General features: G+C 38.3%; 1 protein-coding gene and 1 pseudogene across 1 annotated transcript; one reads left to right on the top strand and one right to left on the bottom strand.

Moving 5' to 3' along the window:
• The first annotated feature begins 11279 nt into the window (after positions 1-11279).
• Positions 11280-13408, top strand: LOC131300144 (7-deoxyloganetic acid glucosyl transferase-like; annotated as a pseudogene).
• On the bottom strand, positions 13013-17899 carry LOC131300145 (7-deoxyloganetic acid glucosyl transferase-like). Its single transcript, XM_058325853.1, has 2 exons — positions 17338-17899; positions 13013-14707 (listed from the first exon to the last, which is right to left on the bottom strand). The coding sequence occupies exons 1-2, from the start codon at positions 17897-17899 to the stop codon at positions 13800-13802; spliced, it is 1470 nt and encodes a 489-aa protein (XP_058181836.1). The 3' UTR covers positions 13013-13799.
• Between the last annotated feature and the right edge of the window lie 8941 nt (positions 17900-26840).

The raw sequence follows: 26840 nt of genomic DNA, 5'->3' as shown, positions 1-26840 counted from the left end.
AGAACTCATCTCCTCATTCATAGCCTGCTTCCATTGAGAACTGTCAGAACCTGAAACGGCCTCCCTATACGTATTCGGAACACCTGTGATAACCGGAAGGGCGTATGCAACCATACCATCATATCGGGCAGGTTTTCGAATCTCCCTCCTCGGACGGCTAGTAGCAATAGACTGTGTTGGCGCTATAGCCTCGGGAACTGAAACATCATCAGACTCAGAACTCGAATCTGAAACATCACTGTGGTGCTCCTGTGGTGGCGAAATGGTAGGAACTTGAACTACAGGAACCTCTAGCTCCACCTGCTCTGACTGCTCCACCTGATCTGAACACCCTGGAATGGTGTTAACCTTTCGAGAGTTGGTTTGAAGCATGGCCGACTCATCGAAAGTAACATCTCGGCTGATAATAATCTTCTTAGACTCCGGGCACCAGAGTCTATAGGCCTTTACACCTGGAGTAAAGCCAACAAATATAGCCTTCCTAGCTCGAGGATCCAGCTTAGATTCTGTGACATGAAAATAAGCAGGACAACCAAATACATGCAGCCGATCGTAATCAATCGAAGATTGACCAAAATATACCTCCATGGGAGTCCGTCCGCCAAGTGCCTCTGACGGTAGCCTGTTGATCAACTGACAGGCATAGGCGTCTGCCTCTCCCCAAAATACTTTGCTCAAACCGGCGTTGGACAACATACACCGCACCTTAGTCACCAAAGTACGGTTCATCCTCTCTGCAACTCCATTTTGCTGTGGAGTCTTCGCGGCGGTGAAATGTCGGACTATCCCCTCCTCCTGACAGATTTTGAGAAAGGGATCTGAAGTATACTCACCACCGTTGTCTGACCGAAGTACCTTGATTTTTCTGCCAGTCTGAGTCTCCACCCTCTGCTTCCAACGAAGGAAAGTGTCAAGGACCTCGTCCTTGCGTTACATGGGATAAACCCATACTCTCCGTGAAAAATCATCAATAAACGTGACAAACCACCGTTTGCCACCAAAAGTTGCTGTCGTTGTGGGCCCCCAAACATCTGAATGAACATAATCCAGAATACCCTTCGTACGATGAACTGCGGTGCCAAATTTGACCCTGGTCTGTTTGCCCAGAACACAGTGCTCACAGAATCCAAACTTCCCTGTCTTGGCCCCCTTAAGGAGACCTTTCTTCACCAATCCTTGTAAAGCTTTCTCTCCGGCATGACCTAGGCGCATGTGCCAGAGTCGGGAAATGTCATCTGTAGCATCATCTGAGCTGCTGCTGGAGATGGCTACTCCTCCTGTAACTGTGCGCCCGTCGAGGAAGTATAAATTTCCCCTCCGAGTGCCTTTCAGGACCACTAATGCACCATGGGTTACTTTCAGGGCTCCACCTTCTAAAGTAATCTTGTAACCTTTTGCATCCAAGGTTCCAAGAGAAATCAAATTTTTCTTCAAATCCGGGACATACCGGACATCTGTCAAAAACTTGGTTGTACCGTTGCGCAACTTGAGTCGGATTGTACCTATCCCCTGAGTTTTGCAGGCATTGTCGTTGCCCATCAAAACTACGCCACCGTCAATCTCCTGAAAGTTTGAGAACCAGTCCCGATGGGGACATATATGGTAAGTACATCCCGAGTCCAGAATCCATTCATTTGAATTTGTGTCTGATGAAACAATCAAAGCTGATGCCAAGTCGTCAACCTCTCCTCTTGCAACATTTGCTCGTTGTTGTTGTTGTTCCTTGATTTTGGGGCAATCCTTCTTCCAGTGCCCCGTTTCATGACAGTAAGCACACTCATCCTTTGCAATCTGCTTCCTGTCACCGGATTTCTGATTCCTTTCAGCTGATTTGCCTTTTGACCTGGACCTGGACTGTCTCCTCCCGGACTGTCTATTCCTCGATTCAGTCCTTCCCCTTATTGATAGTGCTGATGAAGAGGGATCCCGATGAACTTGTTGATCCTTCTTCCGTACCTCGTTATTAATCAAAGTAGAGCAAACGTCATTAAAACGAATTTCATCTTTTCCATACAGTAAGGTAGTAACCAAGTGGTCATATGTATCAGGCAAAGAATTTATCAACAAAAGTGCCTTATCCTCATCGTCAATTTTAACATCAAGGTTTTGCAAATCGGCCAAAATTTTATTGAAACTATTTAGATGTTCGTTCATTGACGCACCTTGTTGATACTGAAAACGATACAGTCTCTTCTTCAGGTAGAGTCTGTTCTCTATGCTCTTCGTCATGTACTTGCTCTCTAATTTCTGCCACAACTCCTTGGCTGAATTGTCCCTCATGACGGAATACTTGATGTCTTTGGACAAACAAAGACGGATCGTGCCACAAGCTTGCCGATTAAGCTTGTCCCAATCAGAGGTGGACATATCCTCAGGACGATCCTCCAAAGTGAATTCCAAATCTTGTTGATTTAGAATATCCAAAACTTCGCATTGCCACATGCCGAAGTTAATTGTGCCATCGAACTTATCCACTTCGAATTTGGCATTCGAAACCGAGCTCCTCCTCATGTAGGAACTGACCGAGGGCTCGTCTGAAGTCTTCTTATCTGATGATTTGTCCATAGGTGTTGAAGAAACAACACTAGGGCTCTCCTCGTCGATGCTGGACATCCAACGAAGTCAAAAGCGAGAGTTTTACCGCTGAAAATACTCCCAACAGATTTTTCGGAACAGAATCTCGAAAAACAGGGCACGGGGTTGGATCTGGAACGTCGAGATAGTCAAAATCGACTACTCACGGGCGAAAAACAGAGTCCGAATGGCTCCGGAATTGAGAAAACAAATTATGGAATATTCCTTTCAACCAAGGGAATATTCTGTTGACTGTGCATGCTGACTATGCACGCTGACTGGATGATGACATCTTGCTGATGTCATCGTCTTCAACCTGCAGCTGCGTGTGGAAACGTATCAGAAGCGCGTCAGATCCATTTTTCGATTTGACCGTTTACGCGCAACTTTGACCGGGAAGGTGCGGATCACCCCGACGTCGGATGAAGGTTTATTATACCTTCTCGAAATCGTCTTGACGAGACGAACAAGATGGACAGATTAGATCGTATTTTCGAGCTGTTTCGAAAAAACGCAGATTCGAACAGAGGCAAAAACAGAATGTTGCTTTGTGTTTTGGCTTCCAAAGCTCTGATACCAATTGTTGCGGAAACTAAGGACCAAACCAGAACACAAACACACACACAAACACAGCGACAAAGATTTACGTGGTTCCCCAAAATCGGGTACGTCCACGGGGGGCAGCCGAATTATATTTAGGAGGAGGAGGATTACAAATCACTCTAACTCACACTCACTCACAGACTGATACAAATGCATACATATGCAGCTCTCAAACTCTCTTTGATTTTCCCACACCAAATACAAGTGTAGAGGGCTAAATTTATAGGCAAAGGAGAAAGGCCCTGTTCATGAGCCATGCCAGTCTCATTTAATGCATATCCACGCCTGAGATTTTTCCTGATTTGAGCGTGGCTTGAGAAATTTTCATAGGCTGCCAATCTTTGACTTCAATCACCCACATGAGAGAGTGAATTGCATTCAATGCAACCCACGCCAAATCTTCTGAGTAAATGCAAGTCTGCATTTGTATAGGATGGAGCCAAAACATGGCCTCAAAAGTCAACACCTTGCACAAAAAACGTCTTCAATTTGGCCAAGTGCTGAAGCCCAGCCCTTGCTGCAGCTGCATACGGCTGTGGCAGCCTGGGTTGACTTAGGAAGTCAAAAAACTGCATCTGAACATTGTTAGGACCGTGAGGGACACCATGCACACAAACAACGCAGTGATTTCAGAGAAAAACTCCGTTTGATTATATATTGACACAATATACAATAAAGATGAAAAAACTCTCCGGGAACCACACGTCGGTTCCTCTCTGGGAGGCCACAACTCGGCCCCCCACGCTCGCCTCACCTTCTCCCTCACATTATGTCACACATAAATCTCAAATACGCCTCGGTATTTATAGAGTATCAAGCCTTGACCTCCAAGGCTTCCTACTGCCTTATAATTCCTTTTCCTACTCGGACTAGGAAATACACCAAAAAGGAAACTCTTCCATAGTAATACCGCCAAGTATGGAACTCTTCCAACTTGCCATAGGATTTGATTCTCTAACCAAAACCGAATATAACATAACTACACGCGAATAATTACCAAGCACCGCCTCGATAAATTATCACACGTGGGTGAAGCCCAACAATCACCCCCTCGCCCATGTGGAATGATTTTGCACCCCCTCACCTAGGTGCACTAAAGTGCTCGCATCCTTACCAGGATGTAATCCGTGACTTCATCTCTCCTTCTCATGCGGCCGCATACTATAGAAAGAATCCAATCACAAAATCCACAAAGGAAGAGATCCCAGCGATGCATCTTCTGGTCTCCATCTCAATCCCTCTGTTCGGAGCTTCCGTGAACATCTCTCAACAACCAGTTGCCCGTTGTCTGCAGACTATTCCATACACAATTTGATTCGGTAACCGACACTCCTGTACATCTCAGGTCATGACTCCTCGTACTCTAGTGCCCTTCCTGTATGTCTCTGCAACTGTTGCTTCACCTGTTCACTATCACCAAAAAAACTCATACTGCTTGTCTAGTACCAAACATCAGCTCCATATGTCTATACTCTCCACAAGCATGTATCGGTTGCCCATCATCATCCTCATGCAGCCCAAATCACAACTGCAACTCCTGATGATAGGTCTTCAAACCCGATTGAACCAGACTGCCTCTGATCACTGTTAATCATCTCCGCAAACCTTCACTCTAGTAAGTGCTTGTGTCACTACCAACCCGAGTGTATCCTTGCTCACTAGTTTCGCGCATGTTTGCACTGATCAACCTTCGATCCCTGCAAGTCTGCTCCGTCAATTGTCTTTTCCGCCACTTCCAATCGCCTATGCAACCTCCTCGGGTGACAAAAACGAGGTTGGTGAGCACCTTTTTTTTTAGAAATCGAACCCGTGGTTTTTCTGATGACCCTCTTCTTCAACCCCGCTCTGATACCAATTGTTAGGACCGTGAGGGACACCATGCACACAAACAACGCAGTGATTTCAGAGAAAAACTCCGTTTGATTATATATTGACACAATATACAATAAAGATGAAAAAACTCTCCGGGAACCACACGTCGGTTCCTCTCTGGGAGGCCACAACTCGGCCCCCCACGCTCGCCTCACCTTCTCCCTCACATTATGTCACACATAAATCTCAAATACGCCTCGGTATTTATAGAGTATCAAGCCTTGACCTCCAAGGCTTCCTACTGCCTTATAATTCCTTTTCCTACTCGGACTAGGAAATACACCAAAAAGGAAACTCTTCCATAGTAATACCGCCAAGTATGGAACTCTTCCAACTTGCCATAGGATTTGATTCTCTAACCAAAACCGAATATAACATAACTACACGCGAATAATTACCAAGCACCGCCTCGATAAATTATCACACGTGGGTGAAGCCCAACAAACATAAAAAAACAATACAGCGTCTGTTAGTGTCCAAAATACTAAATTTAATCTCAACATATAAACCATTGTAAGTTAAAATTTGTTGTAAGGCATAATTCATTCTTACCGCTCTGTCAAAAGCTGCACTGTTCCGACTAATATAACGCCTCGTTATTCCATTGTACAAAGCCACGTTTGGATAGTCTAACGGGTAAACTGACACATCTGGAACTACATGCTACAGCCTACCATCACACCCCGCAATGAGATTTGCATGTTCAACACCCCAGTCCTTTTGTCCATTGCGCATGGTTTGTCTATGAGACCGACTCATAGATTTGGAGTCGGTGGGGATTTCTTGCTTGAAGCCGAATTGTCGCAGCAAACGCTCTGGCTGGTGCAGATCTTTGGGTTGTCTTCTCCACAGCCTAAAATTCCGATCCAAGGTTGATCGAGCCCAACCATGGGTTGATTTTGATAATTCTAAGCTGATGCCCCAGATGAAATGGATCATAATTAAGGGACAATGATACACCCATCGCGGCTCATCCACCGCGCCGCCCACCGCATGCTCGCCGGGCCCACTCCGGTTACCGGACAGCTGATCCGAACTGATCAAAAATTCTAAAAAAAAAAACCGAGTTGGTCTATGTGAGAATCAATGGCATCCGACGTGTGTAAGTGCTCGATCCGAACTTCCAAAAATCAGATGATCCGAGCCATTAAAAAATGAAAGTTCTGATCGAGCACTTACATACATCGGATGCCATTGATTCTCGCGTAGGCCCACTCAGTTTTTTTTATAGAATTTTTGGTCAGTTCGGATCGGCAGTCCGGTGGCCTAAGTGGGTCCGGCGAGCGTGCGGTGGGTGTATCATTTCCGTTAAGTTAGAACCATCAAGTGATTTGTGACTGTACATGGATTTGGAGAGAGAGTACTGAGAGTTTTTTGAAGACACAGAAAGAGAGAACATAGATCTCATGATTTCTGATCATATAATTACTCCTGAAGACATCGGGAGTAACGTGGATGTGCTCAGCAGAAATTCATTCCTACTTCACTTGACTACTTTTTGTTGGATTGATAAATTGAGGATAAGTTTTTTTTTTGGGTACATTTTTTTGTTGTAGTATTTCTTTAAAATCAGTCAACTAAATTAAATTTTATTATTGCAGGTAATTAATTTTGTGGTTTGAAGACAAACTTAGTGCTCAATTGAAGAATGTGTCTCTAAAGACATGGGCTTCCATTATTTCCAAGAGAGAGATATTTTTGTTTTGTTGAGCTTAAAAGTACTAGCACTTGGTATTTCATTGGGCAATGTTTTTTTTTTTTTGAGGATTGTGCTTAGGATTATACTTTCAGGAGAGATGATATTTTCTGTTTTTGTTTAGCTTAATGGGCAATGTTTTTTGAGGTTTGTTTTCATAATTTTAGTCTGGATTTGGGATGAATGATTACACCAGTTGTTTCAGGTGAAAAAAAATGGCCTTTCTATTGGTTGATGTTTTTCATGAAAATTTTCCTATTGTGATATGTTTGTTCTCCTTTAATTGAGCAGAAAAGTTAAAATTGAGACTCCTTTGATCTTGTGTTTGTTTATTAGGGGTGGAGGCAACATTATTTCCCCAATACCAATCAAAGAAAAAAAAAGTGGGGAACAACATAAAAGACAAAGGAAATTGAAATCTACACTCCCTTTTTTGGATTTTAGTGTTAAAAGTGTATGTAATTTTTTTGCTAGAAGACAAAAAAAGGAATGTAGATATGAAAAAAGAGAGTGTATATTTCAATTTCCATGACAAAAATTGAAACGAGGAAAAGGCCGAATTTTTATGTAGGGTTGGATTTGCTTAGCTGTCAAAAGAAGTGGGTCTTCACTTTTGACGTTTTGTATAGCTAGATGAATGACAGACATTTTTAGGATTAGGAAAGGGCAATTTGGGAACGTTAAATTAAGGCTTTGATTACTTTTGAGAGCAAAGGGCAAGGAAGTCCATTTGTCAAGGAGAGCATTTAATGGTCGTGGCAGTAAATTAAAAAATGCTTTGTGGCATTATCGGCTCCTTATTTTACAAGGCATTATAAAAAATCAATTCCAAGAAATAATACTTACCGATATTTGTTGAAATTGACTTTTTACAGTATTTCATAAAATATTATTTTAAAATTTATAAATATTTTTTTTATATTTTTGTGGATCCCACAAAAAATATAGTGGATGAATTTAGTGTACTAGACTAATTGTTTTAACAGAAAAAACCTAGTCTGTGAGAAATTTTTGGGTGCCAAGCGGACACACATGGTATCCACTTGGCAATGAAAATCTTTCCTTAGCCTTGTGTCGGTGAGGAACTCGACGGGGCTTTTTCCCCTCTGTCTTCCTCTCTCTTGAGTTGACACGAGACTGGTATATTAAGAGCATATTTTTTTTTATCAGTAACTGGTATATATATACTCGTGATAAATTTGTTGATTTCGGGCGGGCATGATTGAAAAGTTTTTTGGATGGTTAAGATTGAAAATCCTCTCTCCTCTCACCCAATCACACTCTTTCCTCTTTTTCTCTCTAAAATTCGGACCGTCCAAAATCTAAAAACTTCTCTATACTCGTACGATCTATATACCCTTTTATTCCTCTTCCGTTTTTTGAAAATTGATTGGCAATTGCGAGGTTCTCTTTATCAATAAAAGTTTTAGGTCCATATTTATTGTGTTTAGATCCTTTTTCTAGTACATCACCACATGCAAAAAATCCCATGAGTTACGATTTGTTATGGATTGCCAGAAGAATTACCACATATCTATCATTTGAATAAGAGAAATCGAAATCTATTTATCTCGAAATAAAGATTAGCACGTGGTGCTTATAAAAAAGAACAAGAGATTAGCACGTGGTTGGAGTATTTTTTTTTTTTTTTTAATGATTTCTAACTGCGATGATTTGTCTATTGATTTCTAAGAATATGATTAATATTTTCAACGAAATTATAGAATAAACGTCGATCATTGAAATGAGTCATACCCACATGAATCATTTGTTTATTGAATTCTAACAAATATGATTGATATTTTCGACGCGAGTTTATAAAAAAGAAGAAGAAGTCAATCATTAAAATGAGTGGATCATTTGTTCAATTATTGATCTCTAAAGAAAATGATTTATGCGTTCGACGAGTTTCTGAAATAAATAATGTCAATCATCGAAACGGGTCTTACTCACCCTCATGTAACATGGAGAGCATAGTCTAGGATTTAGATTCCTTTAGATAACCAAGAAAGAAAGAAATGTTTTGATAAACTGCCGGGTTGTACTTAACAATTTTTTTTTTAATCAATCGATAGAAAAAATTATTTTTACATCAGATATGAAACACAGAGTACAAACTCAAATTCATTATATGATAGAAACAAAGAAGGGTTTCTTTCCGGACGATTCCATGTGAGTGAATTATGTCCCATTAGGTCATCGCGCACAATTGCTCACAAGTTTTTTCCCACCAAGTCCTGTTTCACGCGCAGGCACCATTCCCCTCTCTTCCTCTCCTCTCTCTTTCTTCTTCCGCGTGACTTTCACTCTCCCTCTGCCATTTCTCACTTTACACACTGATACAAAGCACAGGGCTAGCCCGCACACTGACCCACATCAATAATGATTTCCACCTAGATTTTTGTGGATATATTATGCACATATATTTTTATAGGACTCGTATCGGAGTTTCATAAAATGATTTAAATCGCTTATCTTTTTTAAAATATTTTTTGAAGGTTTTCGTAAAAAATCAACTCCAACGGATATCGGTAATGGCTTTCTTAAAAATCGTAGGGAGAATCATTCTGTTTTGTCCTATGATTTCTGAGAAACCCTCCAAAAAATATTTTAAAAAAGATAAGCAATTTGGATCATTTTGTGAAACCCCGATATGAACCACACAAATATATATGTGCATAATATGTGCACAAAAATATGAGCTCGTAGCACTGTTGGACCCACATAAATGCTTCTCTCTCATCCATCTCTCTCTTTATTAATCGGTACACACAGTCACACACACTCTCCTCTCTCTGTCATACGTTCGCTTTTTTCCTCTCCCTCGTAAAAAAGGGACGCAGGGAGTACAATGTTTGTAAGTTTTATTCTACTACATGCTCCATTCGTTCGGATTTAATAGTCATTTTTTAAAGTTCGTGTCATTTTTCAATCGATTATATCTTGTAATTTATAATGTTTTATGTAATTTTAAAAATATTATCTTATAGAACTAATTGAGATCCATCAAATAAGATCCATATTGGATATAAAATTTATTACTAATTTAAAGATATAACTCATTTTTTATCTGGTTAGAATTGAACTAGAGACCGTTAAATCCGGATGAATGGTGTATTTACTTTTTATAAATTAATATATTTAAAAATTAATTAATTGTTAATTAACAGTCTTTTTACACAATTTCAAAATAAAAAGACGAGCCTACACCCAAAAAAATTATATACATAATTTTACATTCAATATGATACTTATTTGATAGATTTCAACAGTATATTGCAATTTTTTTCCATATACTTCGGATAAATAAAATAAAAGAGAAAAGAGAAAGAAAGTGATGCAGGAGAGAGTATACTTTTTTGAAAACCTGAAAAAGAGTACACTTTGTATTTTTCTTGCTACTAACTTTTTATGATTATTCTAACATCCGTTCAAAAGAAAATGATAATAAGTAAAAATGTTTATTGATATCTGAGAAAGATATATTAATATTTATGAAAGTGTATTAATATTCGTAAAATATGTATTGATATCCGAACTTATTTAGAATTATGTGTATATTATTCTCTGCCTAATAAGCGGATATTAGCAAAATCGAACTTTTTAAGGTAGCAGTAGCATAGCAGAAGAGAGCGGGGAGAGAGGACGGTGGTGCACATGGGGTGAAGGAGAAACACGAAAGAGAAGGGGAAGAAGGGCCCTGCGTGAGTTGAGTTTTGTTCATCTTTCACTTGAGAGAGTGAATATTACTCTTGTTCTTATTATTTAAAATAATGTGGATCTTATCACAAAGTGATGTAATGCTTACCAAAAAATGTATTGCAGGATAAGCATGACATCACTTTGTAGTAGAACTCATACTATTTCAACTAATAAAAAGAAGAGTAATATTCACTTTCTTTTAAAGAAAGTGAACAAAATTGCACTCATCGCACTTGGAATTTTTTTTTTAGGGACCTAATGAGCTATTTAACTTATTTGGAAAGGACCCGAAGGACTATAAACTTGAAAAATGAGACTTGCCGAAAGAGTTAAACTCTTGATGTTTTAGGGCGCCGCTATTCGCAGCCCTCTGTTTACTCTCGTAGCCCACTAAATTTCGGTAAATGATTGTTGAAAATCATAAATAACATTTCGGTAAATTGCTGTTGAAAACAAGATTATATTTCGGTAACTACATGTCGAAAATATGTTCAACTTTCGGTAAACAACTGCCGAACATGCATTTTCGGTAAACATCTGTTGAAAAAAATATTATATTTCGGTAATTGGACGCTGAAAATATATCTCAATTTCGGTAACTAACTGTCGAGTATAATTGAAAATTTTTAACGGGCTATGGAAGTAAATAGAGGGCTGCGAATAGCAGCGCCCATGTTTTAATGACATACAAAAGTCCTGATAAATCACGGTAACCACATATGGATATACTCAACTACTTTATATAACTAAGATAAGAATTGTGGGCTCTGTATTCACATTTTTTGATTTTACAGATTGGGATCACGATACCCAAAAGGAGAAGAAAAAACTTGCGCACTAATCATCAATGGCGCCTCACCAACAACAATCCCCACTCCCACCTCACGTGCTAATCTTCCCGTTGCCCGTCAAGGTCACGTAAACTCCATGCTCAAACTCGCCGAGCTCCTCTCCCTCGCCGCCGTCCACGTCACCTTCCTCCTCTCCGACTTCAGTCACCGCCGCCTCCTCCGCCACACCGACACCCACTCGCGGTTCTCCCAGTACCCCGGGTTCCGGTTCGAGACCATATCCGACGGACTCCCCGACGACCACCCACGCGTCGGCGAGAGGAGCATGGACATCATTCCTTCGATAAAGAACGTGACGGGGCCGCTGTTCAAGGAGATGATGGTGGTCACCGATTGCCTGAGGTCTGAACATAGGCGGCCGGTGACGTGTATCATAGGCGATGAGGTTTTGAGTTTCGCCGGCGATTTCGCACTGGAAAAGGGGATTCAGCTTGTTTATTTCCGTACGATTAGTGCTTGTGCTTTCTGGGCTTATTTCTGTCTTCAGGAAATCATTGAAGCTGGTGAAGTTCCTCTTAAAGGTACTACTACTCCCTGATTTTGGGGCTATAGAAATTTTCCATTCTAGTAATATTTTGAAAGAGAGCGGAATGGGTTGGTTCGATGCTCTTTGAGACTCATCGGCTTGCTCCATCCTAAGGGTTTATGTTTGATTTTATTAGCTAACAACTCTTGGGGCCAATTCACTCCCACATTTAAGCTTATGAGGGTGAAATCGAGGTGGAAGAAATTGTAGGAATTAGTCGGAGCTCTGCATTACCCAAAAACAATGCAGTAATTACACACAAATGCACATATGCTTAGCCATTTGTATTTCTGAGGCTCTGAACGCCACACGTATTAAGTGGTAAACCATGTGAGCTCATTTTACCCCACAAATTTATCTTGTGCAGCACAAGTTGTGCTGTTGTTTTCTTAAGGACTAAGGTCCAGCCCAGTCCTCTATGTCCAATCGTTTGTATGAGGTATAGATGATGGATTCGTGAATATAGACTATGAAAACGGAATTCACTCGAACTCATTTTTTTCTTAATTCCCACAGGACATGGAATGGACTTACTGGTAAAGAGTGTACCCGGAATGGAAGGATTTCTCCGGCGCCGTGACTTGCCTGGATTATGTCGGGTCGACGAAGTATCCGACCCATTTTTCCAAATAGTAAAAACTGAGACTGGACAAACCCCTCGAGCCCAGGCCGTAATTCTCAACACCTTCGAAAACTTGGAAGGACCGGTTCTCTCTCATATCCGGACCCGAATGCCCAATCTCTTCACAATCGGACCCCTCCATGCGCTGAAATCCCGAATCTCAGAGGAAAAAACCACCACCACATCACCGTTGACGAAGGCTTCTAGCAGTTTTTGGGAAGAAGATCGATCCTGCATAGAGTGGCTTGATAAAAAGCCCCCAAAATCAGTTATCTACGTGAGTTTCGGAAGCATTACAGTTTTGTCAGGGGACCAATTCATGGAGTTTTGGTATGGTTTGGTAAATAGCGGGCAGCATTTTCTGTTGGTCATGAGGCCAGACTCCATCGCCGGAAAAGATGGCGAGAGTCGGATTCCGGCAGAGACTTTGGAGGGTACTAAAGAAAGGGGTTACGTGGTGGGGTGGGCTCCACAGGAAGAGGTCCTTAACCATCACGCTGTTGGCGGATTTTTTACACATAGCGGATGGAATTCGACTCTGGAGAGTATACTTGCAGGAGTGCCGATGATTTGCTGGCCTTACTTTAATGATCAAATGATTAATAGTAGGTTTGTGAGTGAGGTATGGAAGATTGGTCTCGATATGAAAGACACTTGTGATCGAATTGTAATAGAGGAGATGGTCAGAGATCTGATGGTTGTGAGAAAAGACGAGTTCATCCGATCGGCAGATCAGATGGCCAAGATGGCTAGAGATGCCTTGAGCAAAGGTGGGTCGTCGTATAGCAACATGGGCCGTTTGACTGAGTACATCAGATCATGGTTGCCTGAGCATTACACATAAAAGCTTTGGGAGTGGCCTTACTAATTACTGATGGGTTATTGAAGATTTCATGAGGGAATCAACATTGTGCCCATGTTAGCCTATTTTCAAGAATAAACCATGAAAATTGATTGTGGCACCTGATACACGTTCAATTCATTGAGTACTGTTTGGACATACAAAAAAAATCTACCCTGCACTGGGGATTTGGACTCCTGAGGGTCTAACCCATGCTCGCTTTTGTTCCTTATTTTCGTTTCGACGATCTGTTTTTCGTTTTTATGTCGTCTTGAACGTTTCCGGAATCACAGAAAAGAGAAGAAGAAAGACTTCCAAGGTGATTTCTGGTCAATAGAAAGTTAGAAACACAAAAAACTATCGCGCAAATGAAATTACCAAAGGATAGATTGAACAAAGGTCTATGTTCATTTAGCTACGATACATCAAACATCGAATGCATTTAGCTGTAAGACGTCCGTATGGATCCTCCGTCTTTATTTTGTTTCATTCCTTCCAAACCAATTGTGTGTTCAATCGGTGTCCAATGACCTTATGTCCTCGATCAAACGGTCCAGATTAATGTACGATGAGCCACCTTCGCTGACGGCATTTTTAGCCAGTTTCGCGATTTGATCTGCTGACTGCGTAAACTCCTCTCTCCTCGTATCCATCAGCTCTTTTATCATCTTCTGAATTATGACTCGATCGCAAGTGTCCTTCATGTCCAATCCAATTTTCCATACCTCGGCAATTAATCTGCTAATGCACTGTTGGTCTCCATAATAGGGCAAACAAATCATCGGAACTCCCGCAACAATACTCTCTAGAGTTGAATTCCAACCACAATGAGTCAGAAACCCACCAACAGCTTTGTGGTCCAGGACATCATCCTGTGGAGCCCATGCAACTATGTACCCCTTTCGACTCGAATCCTCAAAGAGCTCCGGCGGAATTTTATTTCTCCATTCTTTGTCAGCTACGTTTGGAAGTGCCCACAAGAATCGTTTTCCACTATTTTTTAGACCGTGCCACAACTCCATGATCTGGTCATTTGACATCACTATAATGCTTCCGAAGCTTACATAAATCACAGATCTCAACGGTTGTGCGTCAAGCCACGCTATGCAACCCGTGTTTTCTTTCTTTAAATTGTTTGGAGGGATCATTGATGTGAATCTTGTCTTTAGGTGCTCATGGAGTGGTCCGACCGTATAAATACCCGGACATAGGGAGCGCATTTGAGCAAGCGCGGGCCCTTCTAGCTCTTCAAATGTGTTGAGTATCATACGTGTTCGGCGGGCTTGAGACACTCCGTTAATCATAAATTGGGCGTTCTTGTCCGACAAGTCTTCCACACGTAAAAAACTCGATAGATCACGACGTCGGAGCAAACCTTCGAGACCCGGAACGTTTGCGATGGGCACATCCAAATCGTCTCCTACCATGCATTCGCAGGTTGCACAAATATGATAAGATCACAAGAACACGACAAAACAGCTCATTTCCTTGGTAAAAACACATATACTATATAAAAGAAAGTAAGTAGAAGTTTTATACTCCGTATTAGATTGGTAGAAACACACATACTAATTTGTCGACTAAAGGTTGTCGAGAATTTCTACCTGGTGACGAAATCTATTTTTCGTCATCTATAATGCATTTTGGTGACGAAAAATTTCATCACGGAAAAATGACTTGGTGACGAAATTTTCTTCGTCACCTATTGTGCTTTTTTGATGACAAAAAATTTCGTCACAAATTATTCTCTTTGGCTCGTTAAAGGTGACCCATCGGTGACGAAATTTTTCGTCGCGAAAGACATTCTTATATGTGAAAAAAATCTCACTTTCTTGTTCCTGCGGGGTTTCGAACCCGAGTCTCCTAATTTTTGCACGCAAGCTTTAACCAACTACACTACACAAACTTTTCAGCATATCTTTGAAATATCTAATATATAACACATACATTGAACATTAAAATATATTTTGAACGGCATTTTGAACTATTAAACATTAAAATTAGCAATTTTAATAAACATAAAAGTCGTAGCTCTTTATGTTATTGTTCAAACTCAATTTAAATTATCTCAATCGGAGTTCTGAGCAAAGAGTTATGCCCGAAATATATTTGGTGACAAAGCGTAATTCATAAATTTCATCACCAAAGGATAAATTTTTCGTCACTGAAAATGTAAAAAGAAGACGAAAATATTTTTCGTCGCCAAATTGGTTCATTTGGAGACAAAATATTTTTTCCGTCACCGAATAATTATCTTTGGCGACAAAAAATAATTTCGTCTCCTTTTTTACTCTTTTGGCGACGAAAATTTTATTTCGTCGCCAAATAGGAGCCTTTGGTGACAAAAATATCTTTTTCGTCGCTAAATAGTTATAATTGGTGACAAAATAATTTCGTCAAGGAAGTTATCAAAACAGTGACGAATTTATTTTTTTGTCGCCAAATATACTCATTTAGCGACGAAATTCAATTTTGTCGCCACTTTTTCGTCACTAAACATATTTTTTCTTGTAGTGCATATTACCATTTTATCCCTCATTTCTCCCTCCCAAATTCAAATTTTGAACTTGATTTGAAAGGAAAGTGGAGCAAATTAGATTTGTCTCCATTCTCTCAATGACATGACAAGGAAAGTTGACAAAAAGTCATAAGTTATAAAGGGATAAAAATGGTAAAATTGACACAAAATCAATATAATTATGATATTTTCTTAAATTACGAGAAAATCAAAATAGGCGCAACAAATTGGGACAAAGGGTATAATACAAAGCTTTCAAAATTATGAGAAATATTATAGATTGAGACATATAATTAAGCGTTTAAAAAACGATACAAAAATTGAAAATGGACAAACAAAATGATTTTGGAATAAAAAAAGAAATAATCTAAAATAGACTAATTTTGGCTTTATTAAAAAATAATTTTGAAAATATGTTTTACTTGGTAGATTACTCTCGTCGGGACAACCAATAATCTGCAAAAAAATTGGGGCAAAATTAGGAAATGCAAAAAGCAATTTGAATAAAAACAAAAATAATTCTTTAGGATTAAGTTTCTTGGAATAAAGAAACAACTAATCTAAAATAGACTGATTTTGGCTGTATTAAAAAATAATTTTAAATGTATTATTTTACTTGGTAGATTACTCTCGTTGGGACAACCAATAATCCGCAAAAAATTGAGGCAAAATTAGGAAATGCAAAAATAATTTAAATAAAGACAAAAATAATCCTTCAGGATTACGTGTTTGCGCTAGCTATGTATATAGATTTTGAATTGTACCTACAAATTCTATTGTAGATTTTAGATTTTAAATTTAAATAGAAGCAAATAAATATGTTTATCATAACTGTGAAATTATGAGTAAGTTGCTGTAAAAGTTGATACTCTTTACTATTAAAGTTAAAAAATCAGCTTTTATAAAACTAAAAATCTAAAATAGGATCCAAAAAGCACCAGAACCTACCCAAACTGAACTTTAGGATTTTTTGAAATTTTATTCCTTTTTTAAATTTTCGAAAGCTGTTGAATCCGAGAATATGTTATCTAGAATTATTGATAAGCACTTCGAATTGATTTTGAAAAGTTAGAATATTAAAATTTGAAGGAAAAAGGGTTTCTTGTTGGTACCCAAAAGCCAAAACAAGCCTAAGGCTCCGTTCAAGAATACCTTCTTAAAAAATAAATACTTATTTCATATTTTCAAACTCAAAATAATGTAAATAAAAAATAATTTTTTAATTTTTTTTGCACCGTATTAAAGATCTCAATAAGATCTATCAAACAAGATCTATAGTGATAGAAAAATTAATTGCGTAAACTTATGATTTTTAAGTTTGAAATTGACTTCTTAAAAAATAAGTTTTTATTTAGATTTATGTAACTCACTCAATAAATTACCCCCACGACACAATCTAAGAACAACTTAACCATGACACTGGAGACAATAGAATAGAAAAGTCCCCGTTCTTGTAAACTAGTCTGACGCTTTAGAGGTTGAGTATTGGAGATGGCCAAAACTAAAAAACACACACAAAATTATAGTCCTACCTTGAAAAGGAATCTCCCCTGCTTCAATGAGTTTAGGGACACAAAGAACTGTCCAAAAATCAGAGGGGCACGCATTGTAGTTACACATGATCGGGATACCAGCCTCACCAGCCGCATCCACAGCAAAACTCGCCATCATCGAATCCACTATGATGCACGCGATGGACGATTTTCCGGCAACGTGATCAGAGTCCTCCTCGGCCTTTTGCCAGTCGGATGATGATGATAATGATATCAAAACTTCTTTGAAACGCTGTTTCGCTACTTTCAAAAAGGAGGAGCCGAACTCCATCGTTTTGTCAAGGGAACCTTGGCTGTCTCGTACGGGAAGCCCGTCGCGGAGGTTTTGGAATCGGAACCCGGAATACCGGTTGAAGCGAGACCGGACGGCAGTGTCGTTAAGGAGGTGGCGGTGGGTTTGGTCGGCTACAAGGAAGGTGACGTGGAGGCCGCCGCGGCAGCAGAGAAGCTCTGCTAGATTGAGTAGGAAATGGATGTGGCTGTGGGCTGGGAAGGGGAAGAGGAGTATATTGGGAGGGAGTTTTTCCACCGTAGAATCCATCGGTAGTACTCGGTAGTTTTTATATTTTAGCTTCTTTTTTTTTAACAGCGCAGTAGTTTTTGTTATGAAAGTTGAAATGTGTGAAGTGATCAGAAAATCGCAAGTGGAGGGCTCCTTTATATACTCTCATGCACATAGGCAGGGTTCGTTCTCCGTAAGTCTCATTCTCCTCTTCCAAGTCCCCTAGGATAATGTAGATTAAGATTAACGAATGAGAAAAAAATAGTGATCAGAAAATCTTATTTGCGGATCATTCCGTAAAGAAGACTTTATGAAGGCCAATTGCACTCGTCCAAAGTATTTTTGGACGGTGCGGATTGAAAAAATCAATTATGACCAGTAACAATTAATGTGTGAGTGTGGGTGTGTGATTGAATATGTATTGTCGTGATAGAATGATTGAAAATACATACCGTCAGCAAGTTAATTAATAAGAGAATTTTTGATAGGTCCACTATAACATGTTTCTAACCCACACAGCCTACTTCTAAAGTTCCTAACACCTTTAGTTCACTAATAATTCCAATGACAAAAATATCCTATATAAAAGAAACAACGGCCTTGTTTGGTTAACAAAAAATGTATTTTTCATTTTTTTCGATCTTGTTGCAACCACATAACCACCACTACTACCACCACAGTGACCACCACCAAGCCACCGTCACCACCACCACTCCACCATCACCACCACCACGCCCCTCTACCACCATGCTGCCGCAGCCACCACCACCACCACAACGTCGCCACCTCCACCACAATTACCACCACAACCACCACCACCACCACTCCACCACCACCGCCGCCGCCACCACCACTAGCTCCACGCCACCGCCATCACTCCACCACCACCTCCACAACGCCGCCACCACCACTAAAATGACAACCACCACCACCATTACCACAATGACCACCACCACGTCGTCCCCACCACCGTCACCAATACCATCACAACCACGCCGCCACCACCACCATGCCACCGCCACCACCACTACAACCACCACCACCATTCCACCATCACCAATACCACCACTCCACCATCACCAATACCACCACTGCACCATCACCAACACCACCACCATCGTCACCACCACGCAGCCGCCATTGCTCCACCACCACCACTTCTTCTTTGGTAATTCACCTTCCTTTTGGGTCATGCTTGCTTGGGCCTGACTGCGGAGCCATCACCACATTCATCGGGAAATTGGGAGCCGAAAGGCTCTATTTTGAAACAAGAGCATAAACTACAATGATGATAAGGTGAAATACCAAGAATGCACTAAGGGTTGGTGTGTGGGGGTGTGAAAGAGATGATGATAAGGTGAAATACCAAGAATGCCCCCTCTTTTGACGGAATCAAGAAACGGCGTTATGGATAGGGACCAAATCGATACAAATTTTAAATGTTGGGTACTAAATTGGTTAAATGTTTACATTGAGGACGAAATCGGCTACTCGCTAATACTTTGAGGACCAAAAAAGTAAATAAGCCTGTTCATTTAATAATTCGCAGTCTAAACCATTAGTGTCTAAAACACAAAACGCCCAAACCATAAAGTGCCTAAATTTACGGTCTAAATTCTCCTTGACGTTTGTGTTTACTTAACAATTCTCAGTCTAAATTTACAGAAATGCCTAAATTTGCAGTCTAAAACATACCTATATATTCTCTTGTAAAAATCAAGAACCAATGTCAAAAGTGACTTTAGTCTAAATTCTCCTCACCGTTGGTGTTAGTTTAATAATTCATAGTCTAAATTTTCAAAAGTTCCTAAACTCAAAGTACCTAAATTTGCAGTTTAAATTCTCCTCGGTGTTAATGTTCATTCAATAATTCACAGACTAAATAATTGTAATATCATGTCCTGAAGATTTGGGCCAATATGTTATTTTCAGAAGTTTACCTTAAGGGGTCCCATCTGTACTCATAAAAGCCTTGGGGCCACACTATTTCTTCTCAAAAAATTCAGGGGGTCAAGTGTAACTTTCCAAAAACCCTCAAAATCCTTTACAGTAGGTTCTGGTGGGAAACGGACGAAGCCGGAGTCTGGTCGTCGTGGTCAAGCGTGAGCAGGAAGTGGCGAGAAGCAAAGGTCATCATTTTCTCATTAAAATAAAAGATCAACCTTAAGAGGATGTATCATATGCACCTATTTTATGATGTATTCATAATATTTTAACGTGTTTTGTAACTTTTGTCTTAGAATTTATAACCTTTCAGCAGTACGTTTTGTAACATTTTTATTATAATTCATAATATTTTGGTGTATCTCGTAACCTTTATATGATTCGTAACTTTTTAACAATACGATTCGTAAAATTTTCACTATAATTCATAACATTTTAGAGGAAATGATACACATCTAAATAATGAATGTGTATTGTAGTATTTACCTACTAGCGAATGCCCTTATGCCCAAGCCTAAAAGCACGGCGCACTACATTTTGAAGACAACTAAAGCTACTGGTCAAACAATGAGCAAAAGGAGGACATGTTAAAAAAAAATGGGTAGAAACAAATTACACTTTGGTATATGTGCAGGACAAATCGAGGTGCAAATAATATTCAAGTTTTACACAAATTTTTGAAATCCATAAATCACCCAACACACGTAATAAAAATTAACTACTATCAAATTAAATATATTTTTGTAAAACGTAACCTAACAAATAAAATGTCATTATGAAATTTCCATTGTCTTCACAAAACTTTTATCACGGCGACCTCATTGTCTTTTTGCCAGTCCTCGACTTTCCTATATAAATAAGATTAAAAATTATTAAATTCATCGCAAATAAATATGAACTGACAATGAAATCAAAAGGACAACTTATCACCCATACAATAATTTTAATCGTTTATTACCTTTGAAAATATGCTAATGCTCTTCTGACCAATCAACTTTTAATACAAAAGTCACCATAGGGGCACAATGGTCAAGGCATCCAAATTTTGGAGTAGGAATAATAAACACGTATGGGCATTCATAAAATTGAGAAATATAGTCTTTGAGCATTTGCATCCCATTATCCTGGCAGAACAAATAAAGGTATTCTCAAATAAAGGTATGGGCATTCACAAATAAATATATTATTATATTATTTTAATTCTACACAGTGTGATTTATATATAGCTTTTTAGTATTTACCTTTAAATATGAGGGGATACATTGTAAGATGAATTCTGCCTTCGTATCCTTTACCAAGTGTAGGTATAAAGCGATAATAGTTCATCTGAAAATATTGAATTATTTTTGAATAGTATATATATTTTCACGTCAGCAGGATAAAAATCGCAATTTATATGGTATACACAGATATTCTTGTCGTGGAAAACATGCTTGTGGAAAGAATGCTTACCAATTAGTTGGTCAATTTCCATATTCTGCTCTACAACTGCTATCTGATTATCCGCATGTGTCTCAACACAATTAATCACTGGAAGCGTATTAATTTCATTCTCAATGCTCATCTTGCAACTTTGGACACATCAAAGGAGATACTTACACAAAAAGAAAATTCAAATAACTCAACTAAGACATGTAAGAATAACAGAAAAACAGATAGAAATCATGACAGACTCAATACCTGTGTGCTTTCGGCACTCCTAATAGAAAGAAATCATGACAGACTCAATACCCGTGCGTTGGGGTAAACCAAAAGAAAATTCACCATAATTTAATTATTTCAGGCTTGGAAATCAGTGTAATGTGTGGCACAAATAATTGGGACAAATAATTTAAAGTATTAATTATTTTAACCTAGTGAATATTTGCATGTGTTTTTAAAAAGGCAATCGCAACACATTTTATTTAACAAATTCGCGGCTCATAGTTAGCAGTTGGTACAATATTGACTAAGTTAAACTGTTTAGATTACAAATTTTAAAAAATAGATCGGGCAATCTCCGTCCATTTAACCCAAAAAAATCAGACCCTTTTTATTTAATTGTAAAAAAAAAACAGATTAAACAAAAGAGAAGATAGAGAGAGAACCATGCATTAGAGGTACACCAAAAGAAAACAATAGAATATCTATACAGATAAATGGAACCACTCACTTCAATTCTTGTACAGTCTTGGAAGCTACCAACTACATAAATTTCTCCCACAATCTTACTCCACCTGAATCTACAACTACACCCCAAAATTATCACTTCTCAGATTGGTTCATTTCCTCCAACTTCCTTGGCTACATGTCAACAAATTCATGGGTTGCCCCTTTAAATGTGATAGAGTTATAACTTTCAAAAGAACACTTCATGACAGCTATATAATGGAAAAGATTAAAATAATTCACTGTTTCATGGAGGAAAAAAGATTTGACAAAAGCACGATTAACTTGCACATTAAAATAATCCATGCTGGTGCCAATGTGTAGGCATATAACTGTAGCAAAATAGTACTCATCAACATTAGTAATAGTTTCGGATTAAAAAAACACATTAGTAGTACTTCGAATTTAAGCTCAATGCCAAGTTTCTCTAAATATATTTTTGCTAATCTTTCCTACAATAAAATATTAGAAAGAAAGAAGAAGGTAGAAGAAAATAACAAAACTAGGATTAACGTAAAAGACCCAAGATTGTCAAAAAAAAAAAAAAAAAAAACGTATATGAAAGGATTGAAAAAAACAGAGAGGGAAAAAAAATACAGAAAGAAGTAATTAATTGACTCCGTAATTGTGTTGGAGTAAAGAACATACCTAATATGAGTAAAGGACATGCCCATGGATAAATCTGGTGCTTTCTTGAGACTATGAGAGATAAAGGGAAGGAGGGAGAATTATTTTTGAAAAACATAAACGATCCCATAAATCATGGGATTAATTAGTAATAGAATTTTTTGGGTAACTCTAAATTAGGTATTGGAATTCAAAATTCAAACCAATTCTGAAGAATTTTGTATATATCACATGCATACAGTTTTTTATATATCCCAAGTGATATGTACGTATTGATTTTAAGAAGGCAAAATCAAATAGCCTTAAAATTTCCTTTTCAGCTTATAACTGACAATACATGCCCGAAAGTAACCAATTCCATAAATTATGGGATTACCTATGGATTGGTTTGGACTTTGGAGATATATACGAATTGATTTTTAGAAAGGCTAAATCAAATACCATTTAGGTTTTCTTTTTTATCGGAACGAGTATTTTAGGTTTTCTTTCATCAATTCTTTCCAAATATTTCTCTAGCAATACTATTCGCAAATCTCAATCGTTGAAAAAATATGAACTGATCCTAGGGTCGAAAATCCTAGGGTTTTGAAAACATCCCTCCCATATTATATAGATGTGATTTTGGAAAAATCTTAGAAGTAGCTGAAAATGTAGAAATATGATAAAAAAAAACATGTACCTTTTTGTGATTTCGGGAAAAAAACGTATCTGTTACCATACTTGTAGCCGCAAATGTAGAAGTATGATAAATCTTCCTACTTTGATTTCGGAAATATCTTGCTCTGATTTCAGAAAAGTAGGAGTATCCTTTCCAGATATACTTCTAGCCCTACTACGCTTAGATCTCAGCCGTTTAAAAAATGTGTATCAATCTAATGGTCGAAAATATACGGATTCAAAAACTTCTCTGTCATATTATATAGTATATAGATAGATCTGTTACCATACTTGTAACCGCAAATGTAGAAGTATGATAAATCTTCCTGCTTTGCTTTCGGAAACATCTTGCTGCGATTTCAGAAAAATAGGAGTATCTTTTCCAGATATACTTCTAGTCCTACTACGCGTAGATCTCAGCCGTTTAAAAAATATGTACCAATCTAATGGTCGAAAATATACGGATTCAAAAACTTCCCTGTCATATTATATAGATGATCATACGATAAGAGTAAAACTGGACACGACACTTTACTTAAAAAATAGGTGGAATGGTCCTTGGTCAAACTCTTATAATGGACTTTACAAAATTTATTATTAATTAAATTCCACCCAAACCAATCATTCATTTCGTGCACGATTTTTTTTAAGGAATATTCTAACACCATACCTTGGTCAAACTCTTATAATGTGATTTTTTTTTTTGTTTCGACTGCTACGGTAGAGAGGGCTTTTTTCTGCTATGAAGATTGTGAAGAGTCGACTTCGTAACCGGATGGGTGATCAATGGATGCATGATAGTTTGATTGTCTATATTGAGAGAGATTTTTTTTTTAATTTATAGCATTTCAAATGAAGCTATCATGAATCGATTCCAGAATATGACAAATCGACGTGATCAATTGTAGGTGAAATGATATGTAATGGACAGATATGCTTTTTTGCTTATATATTAGAAATCGGTATCTCTTTTTGGTTATTATTCTATTATTTTTGTTATCTTTTGTGTCATTGTGTACAAGTGCAAAATTATATGTGTTGTATATGCTTGACGGCTTGACCGTGCGATCAAATATTGGGTCCGCCATTGAAGCTCAGTCCAAATAAGTTTGACTGTTTAAGAACCTAAAACTTAAAGCGGTGCAAAAATACACAAAAAAATAACCGGTGGAGTTTTGTGACAACCCAGTTTTAACCTTAAAAATTAAAACACGATAATTGAAATTTTTTCTTAAGATTCTGATACGTTGGTCAAGTTTAAAATAATTTTTATTATCTACAATAATTTTTGGATATGGAATACATACCGTCGGCAAGTTAATTCACCCAAAACAATCATGCACGAGACATATTATTCCGTATTATTTTCTCTGCCAAACTGGACACGTTTTCGGTTGGAGAAATAAATCACATGCTACGTGGCTAGACAAAGTTTATTGGGGATTTTTTTTTTTCATTTATGGCTTTGTCGGATATCTAAGCTATATAAACTCTCCCTGGCATTTTGTTTTTAATTTCTCACAGAATACTAGGAATAGCAACGAGACGATTCAGAGCGGATATTAGGATATCTGTATCCGAGACCACAAAAATTTTAACAACCAGAATCCGCCCCGATACCCGTCAGGATAGTATAAGTGGTCCCATAACCGCGGGTATTAACCGTAGGGGTGAGCATGGATCGGATTGGTTCGGTTTTATAGTAAACCAAGAATCAAATCACTTACTGACAGATTAAGAATTTAGGTAACCAAATCAACCCACAAAAAACATTGGACAGTTTGGTTTCTGTTTCGAACCACGGTTTACTAAAAATTGACTATTTAAAGTACTCTAAATTGCGGAGATAACTAAGAATTGATTTTCACTTATAGAAAATTAGAAATATAGGAAAATTTAGGAACTAATTGAACCGTGGAACCACTATTCACTAAATGAAACATTATATATTTATATACCATGTACTTTTGGTGTATCAAAATTATAGGAATAAGGTTTTATTTATTTATAAGGATTTCAACAAGCAAAACTAGCAAAAGTCTTTAATCAAAATAGAATTAAGCGCGGGCGGAATACGATCCGTAAAATGGAAAATTTAATTATAGGAATAAGATGTGATATATAGAAGTTTATGCTAAATAATTTTGATAATAAATGAATACTGAATAGGACGGTGGATTGAATAGATTATTAATTTCGAAAATTAGTTGACTGTATATAATTTTCAAGTATACTTGGTATATCAAAATTAAATGAGATGTATAAATATACGGTTTGGAACCGAAAGTATTAACGTAAATCTACAGATCAAACCATTTAATATGGTTTCTAATTTTTTTAAACTGAAACCAAATCACCCTACTAAAAAACCAAACATTCGGTATGGATTGGTTTGGCGGTTTGAAAATTTTTTTACTCACCCCTAATTAACCGATACAATTGGATAACCAAGACGTACAAGTTTTGAAATTCATTCCACGTAACACCAAAAGTCACTGGGAGATGTTCATCGTTTGAAATTGACATCTGTCCCGACATACTAAATATAATGGAAATGAGCTTTCATTCCTTCTTTACTTTTCCGATGTAGGAGGGACCTGGAGACCCCGTCAAGCAGCCAAGCAGGGGTGCTTGACAGGGGTGTCGAGCACATTTCGGCTCAGATATAAATGTATCGAACGGATTAAAAAAAAAAGAAAAAAAAAGAAAAAAGATGTTTCGATTCGGGCCATTGATTTCGAGTTGAACGGCCGGATTGGCCGCTCGAGACCTGCTCGGCTGGGGTGCCGCTCGGCAGGGTCCTCGGGTCCATGTAGGAGATGGATGTTTTGGACATAACTTCTTGCGTGAAGAGCTCATTCAAACTCGACTCAATCAGTAATGCACGAGCTCGATCAAGCCATATATTTCACCTTTCTAGCAAAACGCCCCCAGCCCAAAATACCGCTAGCTCGGCTCTGACGGTTCGGATGAGGTCGTGAGCTTGGATATGTATACACACACTCCATCAATTCCCATTTAAGCTCATTAATTAACCAAAAAAAAAAAGGACAAAGCAAGTGGGAAGGCAGTTTAGAGCAAAATGAATTGACTGAGAGCCTCTTCTTCTTCAACGTGGGATTACTCAATACTCACATCATACGCAAAAGAAAGGTTCCCCGACAAAAATATGCAAGCCGAGCTCTAGCCTCATTTTCGCATTGATCGAGCCCTTCTCGGTTAAATGAAGGTTGTCGGCCAATCTCATCGGTTTGATCCAACATTAGGGCAATCATCCGAACAATTTGACTGAACCCAAGTTTAAGCCAAGACGTCACAAAAACCAAAATGTTACTAATAAGTTAGGAGGTTCAAATAAAAAAAAAATATCAAGCAAGTTAAATTACCAAAGAATAGATTGAACAATTAAAGGTCAATGTTCATTTACGAACGATATATCAAACACTGAATGTGTTTAACTGTAATACATAATTCTCCATATATACGATATCTTCCATCTTTATTGTTACACCGAATGTTAAGGAAATGAATCTCACATTGCTTAGGAGTGGAATGGATGATCACTTAATAACATCCGGGACCTCTCCACTCATTGCCAATTGGC

This window comes from Rhododendron vialii, chromosome 9a (assembly GCF_030253575.1).
Source record: "Rhododendron vialii isolate Sample 1 chromosome 9a, ASM3025357v1".
Taxonomy (NCBI): domain Eukaryota; kingdom Viridiplantae; phylum Streptophyta; class Magnoliopsida; order Ericales; family Ericaceae; genus Rhododendron; species Rhododendron vialii.
This window is presented reverse-complemented; position numbering and strand designations above follow the sequence as displayed.